General features: G+C 38.6%; 1 protein-coding gene across 1 annotated transcript; it reads left to right on the top strand.

The window, feature by feature from the left end:
- Nucleotides 1-11,021: 11,021 nt before the first annotated feature.
- LOC128718182 (uncharacterized) lies at nt 11,022-13,596 on the top strand. The gene is made up of 5 exons (XM_053811852.1): nt 11,022-11,259; nt 11,325-11,521; nt 11,582-11,815; nt 11,885-13,398; nt 13,503-13,596. Exons 1-5 carry the CDS (start codon nt 11,022-11,024, stop codon nt 13,594-13,596), a joined length of 2,277 nt encoding a protein of 758 aa, XP_053667827.1.
- Nucleotides 13,597-14,884: the final 1,288 nt, after the last annotated feature.

The raw sequence follows: 14,884 nt of genomic DNA, 5'->3' as shown, positions 1-14,884 counted from the left end.
ACAGAACGGTTTAATGCACGGTTTAGGGCTTGTAACAGTGACGGATCAATCCCCTTGGAGGCCCTGGGCGGAATGATAGTTGGCGCCCGTATTTAAAAAAAAATCCGGCAGAATTAGAATTCAGTTAACGGGGCGGCTCGGTGGCATGATGGTAGCGGCGCCGGTCTTCACACGAACGGACAGGACCAAAATCCCATCCGGACCAATCCCCAGTAGCAAGGATTAACTATCCGGCTACGTGGTAAAATAAGTCGAAACGGCCAGGCCGTTCTAACGAAAAATAAAAATCAATTACCCGCTGGGGGAGGTTGTTTTCCAATTTCTCCAGTGGCCCTTTGTGTTACACTTTGGGGCCCCACTTGTACTTTTACACTTTATACACTTTTCCTACTAAACAGCTTTTTCCGGGGCCCCCTTCACGGCGAGGCACTAGGCGGCTGCCTACTCCGTCCACCGTTAGATCCGCCACTGGCTTGTAATTAAACAATGCGACAGATTTTCGCTTGTTTTAAACACTACTTCTTAGCTTACACCATGAGGCGCACAAAATGTAAACGATTAAGCGTGTGATTATTGAATGCATGTCAAGTAGCGTGATAGTATTACATGACAGGCATGGTATTCCACGGCTGCACATTAACTCATGTTAAACAAAACACAGACACAAATGTGATCAGTGAATGAATGAAAGATATACGTTGCAATAAAGCACTGAATACGTAAACAATGATAGTTAAATATATGGTTATATATATATAAATATAAATATATATAATAATTAGCACGTTCCGAGATTCGTGAACGAGCGAAACAAAGCAGAAATTCGGTGGCACATTTCATGCACAATGTATGTAAACAAAATGGCACTCCCAGCAAGACCGTGTCGTGTGTGATTGCCATGTTGAAATCATCAACGGAAAACGATTACACATGATGAAAGTGGCTAGCTAGCATGGAGAAGCACTGAGTGAAAGGAGAAATTATCTACGGGACGTACAATCATATGTTGGAGAGAGATTAAAAAATGTTCGCGTAGTTTGCGAATTTAATTTTTAGTTGCTACACAATGTTAGTGTAAACAACGCAGTAGGGCGTTTTAAAATTTCACTACCATTCATCATATTGATAGCGATAATCATCTGTGATCGCATTCCTATTCGCAATTCCCAGAGTTAAATCAAACAGCAGAATCCAACACACTCTTACATCATGCCAAACCAAATGAAGTAGAAAAGAATGTGAAAAGGGTCAATGCTCGTAAATAGCCGGTTTTACCGACATGACATGCACGGACGGTAATGGTTATAAAACTGGACCCTGTTATCATGTACATACTCACAAACATATCCTTTTAGATCGCCATCGCAAGATCGATGAAGGTCAAGTATGCTTTTGGATTTGTTTATTTGGTTGGTAGTTAGGGATTTGTGTCCTCCTGTTGTTGGGTATGTTTTGAGCTTCCATTCAAAAACGTTTTCTCTATCATGGATAATACGAGTGTGTATGTTACGTTTCTTGTGAGCCGTTCTGATAGTTATGCTGTCATTGAGCTGGGACACATTCACATGGTGATCGCGTTCCGGAACAACCATTTTTAAAGGGTAAGGTCTTTCCTTTCGATAGCCGTTGGCAATTTGTTTGACCTCCATTTTTATTTTGAACGTTTTTTCGTAGCACTCCTCATGCTTCATTGTGCAAATCTTTGAAGGTTTTTATATGTGCTTCTTTTCGATGATCCCATATGGTCTGTATCTCGGAAAATCTGAAACAGTGTCTTTATTTTAGAGAGCATCAATGTTAGGGACACCTTCATTTGCCCTGATAAAAATAGTTCACATAGTATAATGAGGTACAATAAACAAACAGCAAACAAACAAACTGGGCAACATAGTTTTATGAGCTTACACGACTTGGTTCGCAAATCACAAAGTCAGTAGTACGGTTTGGATTCACACGTTATAGTATGCGGCACCGTTAGAGCATTGTATTCACTGTTTCCCACCATTGAACACTGTTCGGAGATCCGCAATACGTACTTTAAATCAAGTGATTGTTGTGGAAAATGGATGCACCTTAGTATTACCGAAACGTACCGTAGACGGAACTGTTCATTGGCGTGTACGGTAGCGTGATCGATCGACCACGCATCTGATTCAACACTATCTTTTACATTGGTTTGGTACTGTTTCGGGCGCACAGTTTATTCTCTTCTCGCTCCGGTTTTACGCAATGCACATTGGGATAAAAGAGTATAAAAGCGGTTAGACAAAATCACAGCCATATTTAATTTTCTCTGGTGCAGAATGAAACGAGAAATTAAAAAAATAAATAGTGAAGAATTCATTATAGAATCATGTGTGTGTGTGTGTGTGTGGAGGGGGGGGGGGGGGGTGGTTTGAGTACAGTGGTGTATTGATAGCGGCGCCGGCCTACAAACGACAGGACCGTTCCAAAATCGCATCCGGATTTCCTGTAGCGAGGACTGTGTATCCGGCTACGTGATAAATTCAAGTCTAGTAGGATGGCGAAAATGGCAGAAAGAGAGTGTGTGTGTGTGTGAGAGAGAAAGAAAAAGAGAGAGAGAGAGAGAGAGAGAGAGAGAGAGAGAATATAGAATCAGGATTCAGGGTAGGATTCGAATAATAAATTCAACGAGTTTTATTATTCCCATGGTGGAAATTGCTTTAAAAACTGCTAATACTGACCAAGAAAGTTTATACTTGTTTCTTAGCTTATTAAGAAAGGGATAGTTTCGAATGGAAACCCTACTCGCAATTAGAGCTGCGGTATACGAAATGTTTTGAATTACGCCCCAAAAACATGGAATGTGGTGCAGATTTTTTTTTCCTTGTCATTGCGTACATTTTTTTATTTATCTGAAGAACGGCCGGGCCGTATATCTATTGTGTACATTTTATTACAATAAAAAATATCTACATCTTAAACAACAAACAATACACTAAACATAAAAAGGGATATCTTATAATCTGTGTTTGCATATAGCATTTTTAGCAATCTTTGGAACATTCATGGAATGTCTGTGATAGTATTGTACCAATAGGTGTAAAAGTCCCCCAACGTTATATATGATTATTTTTTGAATTGAATAAACTCAAATAAAGAAAATAAAAATGAAAATAAAGAATATAGCTGTCCTACTGCATCCTACTGTTCAATGCGTAAAAACCGAAGAGAGGAGAGAAATAACAGCGCGCTCGAAACAGCAGCCAACCAATGGAAAAGCTAAAGTTGGGGAACTAGATATGTGCTGGATCGATCACGCTAGTTTGGCGCGCCTACTAAGCTGGGGCTTAGTGATATTGTAGCCAAGTCATGCAAACTCACATAACTACGTTGACTTGTTCATTTGTTTTCTTGATTAATTTATGACATTGATTAATGTGCTTGCGAATTTTCCAAACGAGTTCAACAGAACCAATAAGAGTGTAAATTTTCTTTAAAGGGATACGTATTGCCTATTCTATATTCTTTGATAAACCTTCAAGTCCCAAACCGAATGTGGTGTTGAAGTTTGTGCAATGGTTAAAAAATCGCATCAAGTTGCTTCAAACAAGCTCATACAAACTGTTCAATTTGACAAATAAGATAAGTTTAATTTAAAAAAACAAGAGCACACAAAAGCAAATTTTCAAGGGCTACCGAAAGAAAAGGTCTTTCTCGATAAAAATTACTTTCACGGTGAATTTCGTATTGTGACATCTGAATTTCGGGTGACCTTCAAGGGTAACGATGACGATCTTGAAGGATATGGTTCGGTAAATCTGTCTTATTATTTATTATTCATTTACTCCGGAAGACTGTTTAAATGTGTTGCATATTGCTGATTGTTTTCGATTGCTCGATTGATTGATTGATGAATTGCTCTTGATTATCACTGTTTAATTTTCTCTGTACAAAACTTGTCTAGTACATGAGTTAAAATAAATATATGAAATTTTTTGTTTGTTCGTCTTAACATATTGTGGCTTTAGTCGTTCGTTGGAATCTAAGGTATGCCGTTATGATTATTCAAATTGAGCATGAAATGGACCACCATTTGGTTTGGCTCTATTTTAACTGTATAAAAATCAATGTTCTAGCAAGCTAATTAACATATATTTAGTCAACATATATTTAGCGTATAACGTCACCAAATCCACCGTATAAATTCTAATGATTGTCTCTAATTTTACTCTTAGATCAGTGACGAAAATTGATCTCCCAGTAATTGAACATAACACATATTAGAACAACCATATTAAATATAATGAATAGATATTACTAATATTACATATTGGTTAGTAAATTAGTATTAGAATACTTACCAAAACTAGTCATAACTTTCCAAAAAGGCCAATTTTAAATCAAAAACCTGTGATCCGGTTATCAAATGTGTAACACCGCACTACGGGTTATTTAAATTGCATTAACTATTACATTAACATTAAAATACTATTCACCAAGCTAGGAGAATTCAAAAGTTGATACTGTGCTTCAGTACATTATTACATTATATTTTTGTTGTTAAACACGTAAATTGCTTACGGTTTTAGTAAATTGCCGTATTTGCATAACACATGTGGTGTAAGATAAAGATCTTACAGGCGCAAAGGCACACGTTTTTTTTTTTAGGAAGAAAGGTGCAGGTTTTGTTTAAATTTGATCCCTATCGTATCTAATTGCAGGAAAAAAGTAATAGAACGATAACTAAGGGTATGCCTTTATTTCTTAGTTTGACACACCTGTCACACATCTAGGTTGAAATCTTTCCTGTATACAAGTTATAGGTAACCGAATTTTACAGCGCTACGGAATAGAAGTTAATACAATATATTTAACTTCTAAATACATGCGTAGCCGATAACAAAAATTTAAAATTAAAAAAAAGAATGTTTTTTAATTTTTTTTCAGAGCTTGTGCGAAGGAAATGTGTGTTAACCATGAAGCTATGAAACTCCAATGTATTTCGTGTTACTGGAAGAAAAAGAATGTATTACTGTGTTTGTCCTTCAAACCTTAGTTTTAATAAAACTAAAACATAACATCATCATCGTTTTGATCTGTTCGTTCAAAATTATAAAACCTTTTTCCACGCAACTTGTAAACAGGAAATGTTTTAGGTTTGTTTTACTTAGGCAGCGCGCTGTAAGTTCTCGAACAAGACAAACCAGACCACACGACAAGAACAAACCCGTGTAATCGTATGTAGGTGCATTGTCAACTTGTATCTAACATCCCACACAAACAAGTCACAAAACAAACCAGTTTGGTTTTGTCTGGGATTCCCACTTCGAAAATATGTATACAGTCTTTTCCCGAGTTACGCGAATAATGCGTGCCAGAGAAATTCGCGTAACTCGGATTCCCTTTATAATATAGTTTATAGTTACTATTCAGAGATCAATTTCTTCTTTTCACGTCACGAAACACATTAATAATTGATATTTTTACGTTAATTTTCATCATTTCCATCACATTCTGTTTAATACAAAAATACTGGGGGTATCATTATCTAAAAAAATTAAAAAAAGATTTGATCCCGGTCGCCGTCCACTGTGGACTGTTCGATAGAGTGCCAGTTCGGCACGATTGTTTACAGTGCACCTTTAGAACATTGTCGTGTTCGTTGTGTCTGTTTGGTACTTGTTTTGGTTTGGTTTGTCTGATATGTATAATGAAGATTTTTTTCTTAGTGTTTGGCTTTCAAATAGAATTGGCCCAAAATTAATCCAGCAGAATAATAATGAAAAAAAAAACTAATAAATTTTTTATTAGATATTGAAGATCGGTCAGTCGGTACAACAATACGGTTTATTTATAGACATTTGGCACAATATTGGTTGGTTAGTTAGTTTACGTCTGGGTTTTCCATCTTATCAATAAAAAAAAATATTACAGCAGCTCCTCGCTTTATGCTAATGGGACCGAACGCGTATTTCGAATTTACTTAGAAAAATTGTTTATACTACATGTTGAAGAGTTGAAATATTGACATCTATAAGGGGTCACAGAAAATTTCGCAAAAAATTACGTGGAACTAAGAGGAAATCGCATGTTTATCATATTTTCTATAAAAATAACGGCAAATGGTTTTTGTAGTCTCCCCCTATAGGGTTTGAAGCTACCCTGGACATATTTGTTGCACTATGGGCTGGAGTTGGTCATGGGTAGGTGATAATTAAAACTTTTTGAGTTTTTTTTTTAAATCTTTTAATTTTTGTTTCCGAGTCTGTAATAGTTAAAAACAATGGTGGTTATGAAAATTATGAAAAATTAAAGAAATATTTCAAAAAATATAAAACTATCAGCGATCAACTTCTAGTATATTAATGATTTTAGGATGGTTATCGTATAGTTAAGAACATAACAATATTTTAGTAGTAGTAGTAGTAGTAGTAGTAGTGCATGTTTATTGATAGCTTTTGTTTTAACATTTAAATTTGTTATCGGTACCGCTCTTTAGACCTTAACTCAATATGTTGGAGTTCAGCGCGCATTACGAAATTTTGATATAATTTCTACAGATATATGTAGAAATTACTGGAAAAAATTGGAGAAAAAACCCTTTTGAACAATTTCATCTTATAACTATCTAACAACCTAAGTTATTAACCCTATTAAATAAACCTAAATATTTACAAACACCTTTAAGGGCACCGTGGAGTTCTACATTTTTCAATGAATTCTCTTACTTTCATCATTCCGCTAATCCTGTGGATTTCATATGTGCTATGCCATGGGGGGAGGTTGAGTATTCTCTTTATTTAGTTCTGGAAAACTTGCAATTTTTGTTTGTGGACATTGGCACATCCTGCCCATACCGGTGCTGAGTGGAGCATTGCTGCTCTTGTTGAGAACGAGACGAAATTTATGTTACGAAACTCATTTGATTTGAAAACGATGCGTTTAACTTATAATCTGTGAAGGGATCGTTATCGTTTGCCTAAATAAACATATGAGCATCGAAAGGCGCGATTCATGAGAATGGAAACAAGCGTACCGGCATAAGGTAATGGGAAAAATAGCGCAAAGTCAAGAGCAACGCAATAAACCGAACCAATAATGCACACGAATGCAATGCAGCCATAAAACTAGGTAACGAACGTTTTCGGGATCGGCCATAAAAAGAGGCTCGTTCAGTCTAAACAAATTGTTGAGCGGCCAGGATATGTATGCCTAACACATGTTTCAGTAAAACATTGAATCCTTGATCGTTTATCAACGAAATAGCACTTGACTTTAGGCTAATTATTTGTTTAGGATCAACATGAGAATATCGTAGGGAAGAAGGTCGCGATCGACTTCACCAATACGTTTGAAAGTTACAATACTACACTCACCAATACATTGTTATTAAACTAGTATATAAGAAACGAAATTTTAGAATAAATCATCCTTTTCACACCATACACAGAACGACCGACTTCGTCTTTGATTTGGTAGAGATCTTGACAGGATTCGAGAACGGATGTTTGCCCGATGCAAGTTGCACTTGGTCTTCTCCGAAGTAATCCGTTGAAAGAAACCTCCGCCTGTTTAAAACGTTTAGTCTTGGTTGAAAATTGGTTGTAACCAACAAGGGTTCGAGAACGGATGTTTGCCCGAGACGCACTGCGTTTTGGTCTTCTCTGAAGTAACCCTCGAAAGTTATAATCTTTTGAGTCTCGAGAAAGGGATCCGTTTTCGCGATAAACGTACGCGACCGAAGTACCTTCGCACTATAGGTCGCCCAACTAACAGCTCTTATTACTGTACTGTATAACAATAGATGGTTTTGCAAGTTTAATTTGGAGCTCCTATTTATGAAACTGTACAGCGTATGAGCAATTTTAGCACCGCCTATGATTTTTTCTTCTATATGTCATTTATAATTTAATCTTTTGTCAAGAATTACACTTAGATATTTAACCTCATTTTTCCAAGCAATGAGCGTTATAGTTGTAGTCCCTTACACGAGAAGGTGTTGGTGTTACCTTTTTTTGCTGTGTTCTTGCCTGGCAGCCGAAGAAATTTGCCGTGTGATGTTCACCACAGTTTGCACACTTGAGTTTGGACGCAGCGATTTTACCATCTGGGCTGGTAGTGGTTGAGCTTAGTGGGCAGGATTGTGATGCGTGTTTTTCGGCACACTTCACGCACACAGGAGTAAGGTAGCAGTTTGCACTGCCATGACTATAGCGTTGGCAGTTTGTGCACTACAGGGGACCGTTTTTGTTTGTGTAATACTCGAAGTATACACGATGGTGATCAACTGCTCTCACCTGTTTCAGCTCGCTTAGAGTGACGAATCCCCGTGGAGTTTGGTCGTCAAAGCGTTTCTTCCTGATTTCGAGCTTTTTTATTGTACTTGGTGTGATTTTGCATTCTTCGAGAGCTCTTTTAACGTACTCTGTTTCATGATTCGGTAATCCAAAGATTGCAAAGATCCAAAGACCACCTTCGTAGTTCTTTTCTTCGGGAGTTGGTGAGTAAAAAAGGCTTTGTTGTGTTTCTTTAAAACATCTACAACAAGTTTGAAATCTTTCGATGTGGTAGTGCTTACCAAGATGTCTTTTCGCGTACAGTTCGTAGTGTAGTTTACTACACCTACGGAGGTGATTTTTTAATGCACATCCTCAACTTGCGTGCCGGTGATAACAATTGGAGGAATTTTGGATTTTACCAGCTTAGCGCTGGCAGATGGGACTTGTAAGGGCGTCGAGAGAGCCTCCTCCTCGTCACTAAGGATGTCATAATTGTTGTTGGTACTGATTCCCGGAGAAGAAGTGGAATAAGAGCACGAGGCGATGGCATCGCCCTATACTATCTTTCTCTTACATCGGCTCATCGCAATGAGCCGAGGAGGCTTTCTCTTTCCTCTCACTGTGATTTTGATTACCTTACTCGTTACTTGTTTTTCTTTAGGAGCACGCAGCACGATTAGGTCGATTAGGATTAGGATTTCGATTACGTCTTATCAGATCGGATGCTGATAGGGTACTGTGCATAACAATATTTTAAATATTTAATTCAATATCTTTAATGAAAAAAACTTTGTTGAAACATATTTCAATTAAACTTGGCTATATTAGGAATATTCCCTTGCATAAATGTTTACTACATCTTTAGATAAATTATAATAAAAATTTCATGCTTCACGGGAGTAGAATCTTTAAGTAGTAATGCTTTTCATTAATAATAAAATACATGTATTAAATTTTTTTCTTAACTTACACCTTACTTCCATTAAATCACGGTTTAAAACCACCATTGCATCGAGAACCAAAAAATACAAACACTTTCATTTTTATTTTGTTTTCGTTCATGATATGCTCAGCCCATAGTGTCATGTCATATTTTTGTCCAGGGTAGCTTCAAACCTTCAAGATATTTTTATGTCGTGAACTAAATATTATATTAAATATTATATTATTATAAATACTTTTATACACCCCACCCTCCAATGCCGCCCCCCTCTCCACCTCCTCTCACATAATTGTTATGCAGCAAATGTAAGAGAGATAAAGGGTGGATGAAGTGCTTAATGGTCATGTTCCATTAAACAGGCCAATCGTTGTTGTGTAAATAAACTCATAAAAGGATGATAATTAATATCAAATATCATTTATGTACAGACATTTTCAATTTTAACACATATCGTTGATATTTGTTTGCAACAAATACAAACTGGATTAAATTCAAACAATTCAAGGATCATATTTCACATGTTGACTTCTAGTATGTTTAGTAGGTGACTGTTATTTAGCATGCAATGAAATACTGAGTTGTATGGAAATTTCACCTTACATGTTAAATTTTGTTAATGAGCAGAGACCGGCTTGAAAAGGAATTTTATTTTCAAATCGTTCGTATCAAAATGTAAAATAGTTGTGATGTGTTTTGAATAAAAGGCACTTAGCTTTCTTAGTAGCTTAGTTTGCTTCTTAGCACTTAGCGAAACCTTCTTTTCTAATGCTACATTTTACCACATGCAGACGATTTGAGCTCCAAGTGCCGAAAACATTTATTTATCAAATACAGAGACGACTGGCCTTTGATCGTTGGAAGTTATGACTCAGGTACGAAAAAGAAAGAAAAATATTGCATCAACCAAAGGTTGAACCCGCGTAAGGCACGGTCCAAGATGTAAACATTTGTGTGCTTGAACTTGAGGCATTTCTGGTATGTGAGTTGTGCGTGTTGTGTTTTCCAAATTTTACCCTTTTTGGTGGTAGAAATTTTTTGTAGATTATTACCGCGTTTTATCGAGAGCACGAGCAAAACATACGCTTAAGTATGTCACAGTAAGACGTGAGAATGACTGACACGGTAAGGACTTTTGGGCCAAAAAGGGAAACATGAAAAATTTTAACTATACCGGATATTGTATCGTTGCTAAAGGTACGAAAAACTCTTTTATTATTGCTTTTTATTTGAATGGTGTATGCATGTTTTCGTTTCAGTTGGGGATTTTAAGTTTTATCACACTACAGTTAGGCGGGAAGAAACTATTTTTTGATACGTCACATTCCGTGCATGCTACAGACTCGAAAGGGAAAAAAAACACATGCATTGGACGGTAACTCGCTGTTTGGATGTTTTCGGAACAGCTTACCACCCCTAGCATCCCACAAATGGGATATGCAAAGGAAGCAGGCGTGAATCGTCCCCAATAACTTAAATGCACGTTCCACTCGCCATGTTATTTGTTTTATTTACTTAGTTCCTGGCAGCGTGTGTTGTGTTGCACACTGCGTTTCGTGCTTTATACAGCGCGAGAAACCAAAAAATAAAAATTAAAAAAAGATAAATGACAAAGGTACCATATAGGTTTTCATCGCTGGAAAAGCTTTCAGCTAAAACACTCACCCTTGGTTCGTCGTACAGCAAGATAGCTCGTGGTTTATAAAAGCCCTTGCAATCCGGTGTGGACATTTTAGTTTGGGCCCGTATGGTTTGCCTATTCGGTGCGTCCGGCTAGTACGCAGTCTGTAGACAGTGCAGTCGAAATCTGGTGGAAGTGTACCCAAGAATATAATACCATGGGTGCGAGGAGACATTCTCGGTGTCTTACACTGTTCGTGGTGCTTAGTGCGATCTGGTTTGTGTTCGGTGGAAATCAGGTAGAGGGTGCCCATACCACACCAGCCTTATTTCTAACCGTGAAAAGTAGTAACTTTTGCATGACAAAGGTCGATCATGTACAGTGTGGTTATTTGATTGTGACAGACATTTTGATCAGTCCCGATGGAATGCCTCTTCCATTTTTCCACGACAATAGTGAGTTTGTTTTTTAAATCCTATTTTGTGTGTTGTTGCAACATCACTTTTTTTCATTCCGAAAGGTGTCTCCAAGAAGAAGTCCGGACTGAAGATTATTGCCTCGTTCGGTGGATCGGTCGTTCCGTCGGAGCTGTTCGCTTTCTTAACGTGTGACGATAAGCGGCGAGGAGCGTTTGTGAATAATTTGATCGAGTTTACACTAGCTCACGGATTCCATGGAGTTGATTTGGCTTGGTTATATCCAGCACCTCAAGAAAGGGTATGAGAGTACGTTGCGTAGCATTGGTTCGACAAGGATGCTGATGATATTTTACTACAGGATCAGTACGTCCGGCTGCTGCGGGATCTTAGGCTTGCCTGCGATCGTAATGGATTGGTGCTCACGGTAACCGTCCCCAGCCGACCCTCCGTCATCGAAGTGAACTACCCGGTGGAAAAGTTGGAAAAGTATGCCGATTATGTTATTTTGAGTACGACCGAATTTCGCAAGTTACGAAAAACTTCCTTCATAGCACCGTTGTATTCTTGCAGTCCAGGGTCATCCAACAGTATTGTAAGTATTGAAGTGCGGAGAAGCAAGTAGCGATCAGTAGCCAATAGCGTTGATTTGATTACATTTTAGGACTACCACGTAGATCGGTGGAAGATGGCGGGGTTGAGCTGTGGCAAAATCGTGATAGTAATTCAGACAATGACACTAACGTACAAACTGTACATTCAGAACGAATATCGCGTAGGCACACCAGCCCTGCAGCTCAAAATTCGCCCGTACTACAAGATCTGCCGGAAGCTATACAGTGGATCACTAGAGATTTGGGACAGCAATGTGAAGAGCCCTTACGCGTTCCGCGATCTGTCATGGTATTCATACGAAAATGAAAAATCAGTCAAAGAAAAGGTATGTTTCGTAGTGCAACAGGGTCTTGGAGGGTTGGCAGTGTTCTACTACGATGAAGACGATCCCATCAATATATGCGGAGATGGGCAGTATCCTCTTACGGCAATTGTGGTAGCAGCGTTGCAATCGCAGTATCTTCCACCTTCAGTGATTACTGATTCGCAGATATATCACTACGAATCACCGTCGTTGACACCGCTATCACAGCTAGACTATCGGCAATACAGCGAGGTCAACAGCAATCAGCCGCTTGTTGTTTATGTAGAAGAAAAACAACCATACAGCAAAACATTTTTACCGGACGTATTGAATACACAACCTGGAACACAAGTCGTATCACAACCAACGCAGTCTATGTCAGGATCGTTACGTTTTAACGCAGATGAATCAACGTCACCGATGCAGATGAACGAACCGATCTCTATAAACGGATGCAGCTCAGCGGAAAAAATGTTTTACGATGCTGAATCAGGTTCGGATGAGTATGAAGAGGGTTTTTTCTTACCATACGAAGCAGTAAAGATTGGGCAGGGTGTCGACATGACACCTACAAAAGCCGAAAGGCCGTTGATGTTTAGTGATCCCGAACCGTTACCCTCGACTGTGCAACTGTTTTCGGAAACTGTGCAGCCACAAAACTCGCACACCTGTCAACTGTTCTCAGATAAATCGCAGCGTCATCCGGTAGTGTACACGCCGGGTACTACTGGCTGCAAGGAATGCAGTACATCCAGACCATGTCTCCATTGCGCATCTCAATCGTCTGCCATTTCGCATGTCGATCAGCATACAAAATGTCCTTGTAAATACCCAGGTATTAAAATTGTTGCCACTGGACATGCACCAACACCTGCGACGACAACTACGACAACGACTATGGCACCGCCTGCGATGCACTTCTTTACGATGGCTCCAGCAGTATTAAAGCCTCCAACATGTTGCCATGGATGCCAACAGTGTGTTAAGGTTGTAGCGACGAGCAGTGTGGATGTTCCAAATGTGGCAGGACATGCATTGTCCTGCCCTTGCACAACGCCTGCACCCATAAGTCCGCTTGGACATCTGTACTCGGAGCATTCGTTTGCATCGTACGGCCCTGGTTTACAAATTCAAGCACAAGCTGTAGGTCCCCAACCGCTGGTTCCCTTCACGCCGTTTGGGGTGAAACTTTGTCCGCACGATGGCATCCTTCATGATCCTCTTGATCGACGGTCGTACTATTTGTGTAAACGTGGCTTGTAAGTATTCGTTGTTTGCGAGTACGTGTGCTACTATACGTGTCACAGCGATTTCACTGCTCATTGCGTAATAATGTAACCCTTTCTTCGCGTCTACTTTACAGGCCCATGAGTGATGAAAATAAGTTTAGCTGTGCTCATGGTTATATCTTTAACGAGGCAAGCAAAAAATGTGTCCCCGAGGGATCTTTCAAATAGTTGCAAATAACACATCCACACGAAGTCTGCTAGCTGCTTACAAACGAAGACAATGATCGAATGATCATCAGTTTTGGGTCGCGAGAAAAGCTTGCATGTCGCCTAAACAATCCAGTGATTGTGTCGGCCTGTTTAGGTGAGCATCGGCGATTTAAACTTAAGGATAATTATAGATAATAAATGATAACAAATAAAATTAAACAAACGTAAAGATGTGTTGAACCGACGGTTGGTAAAAGAGATACACTGCGATAAAGCACACAGCCAGAGCATTATCATCACTTAGAGGTGAAAAGTGCAACGTTGGTCACGTAGTTATCGAACGTCATTACGGGAAAAGTGTGATACGTGTTCGCGTCCATCGTCATGAGGTTATCAACTTGCCAACGAATGCAAACATAACACAAGCACTAGCAACACCGATGTGGGGATATTTTGCTTTAAATGGATGGAAATAATTTTATTTACAGAAATGCGATCTCCCATTGTTTGCGATATATTTGGAGAATATTATTAATCATACCCTATGGGTACATTTATAGATAATAATTCATTGCTGTTACGATGTCATTTAATACTTTTATTTTGCACTCATCATGCAACATATGCAATGAAACATTCTATGTATGCCTTAACAGAAAAAAACATGTTATTATACATAAATAACGTTCTCCCATGTAACCACCTATTCAGCCTAGTATTTCACTACATGAGCATAATTTGTACGACGTTAAGCGAATTTAAAACAAAGGTACTTCATTGACCTAATTTACGCAATATTAAAGCAGTTGCGCTTGGCTGAAACATTACGTCCGATATTGTTAATAGCAGAAAGCAGATGCTGCCGCAGTTTTGTGACTCAAGTTCCCAAACGACGGCAAAAATACGAAGTTTTACATGTAAAATTTGACTTTCCTGAAATGATACTAAAATATCTTTTGATACAAATTTAATTTCCACACTCCCTTGCATTCCATCCGCGGCAATCGAAATGTGTTAGCTCTGTTTCGTGCCCCGATTAGACTCGAACATTGTCAAAACGTGTTGGATTTGTTTGGACGCATATAAAACGAATCTAACATAGAGACATAAATGCTAAATGTAAAGTCAGAGTAGGGTTTTTGCGATTCAATGCTAATAATACTTTTTTCTTTCCATTTGCCCGGTAATGTTACACCACCGTTTGGCTAAAGCTCGAATGATCATCAACCTTATGTCAAAGTGTCTGTCCTGAGATTCAAAGGCAGGTTGGGAAAGGCAGGTGTGGAAGGGAAATAGCCGTTCAGGA

The sequence above is a fragment of the Anopheles marshallii genome, chromosome 2 (genome assembly GCF_943734725.1).
Source record: "Anopheles marshallii chromosome 2, idAnoMarsDA_429_01, whole genome shotgun sequence".
NCBI classification, from domain to species: Eukaryota; Metazoa; Arthropoda; class Insecta; order Diptera; family Culicidae; genus Anopheles; species Anopheles marshallii.
This window is presented reverse-complemented; position numbering and strand designations above follow the sequence as displayed.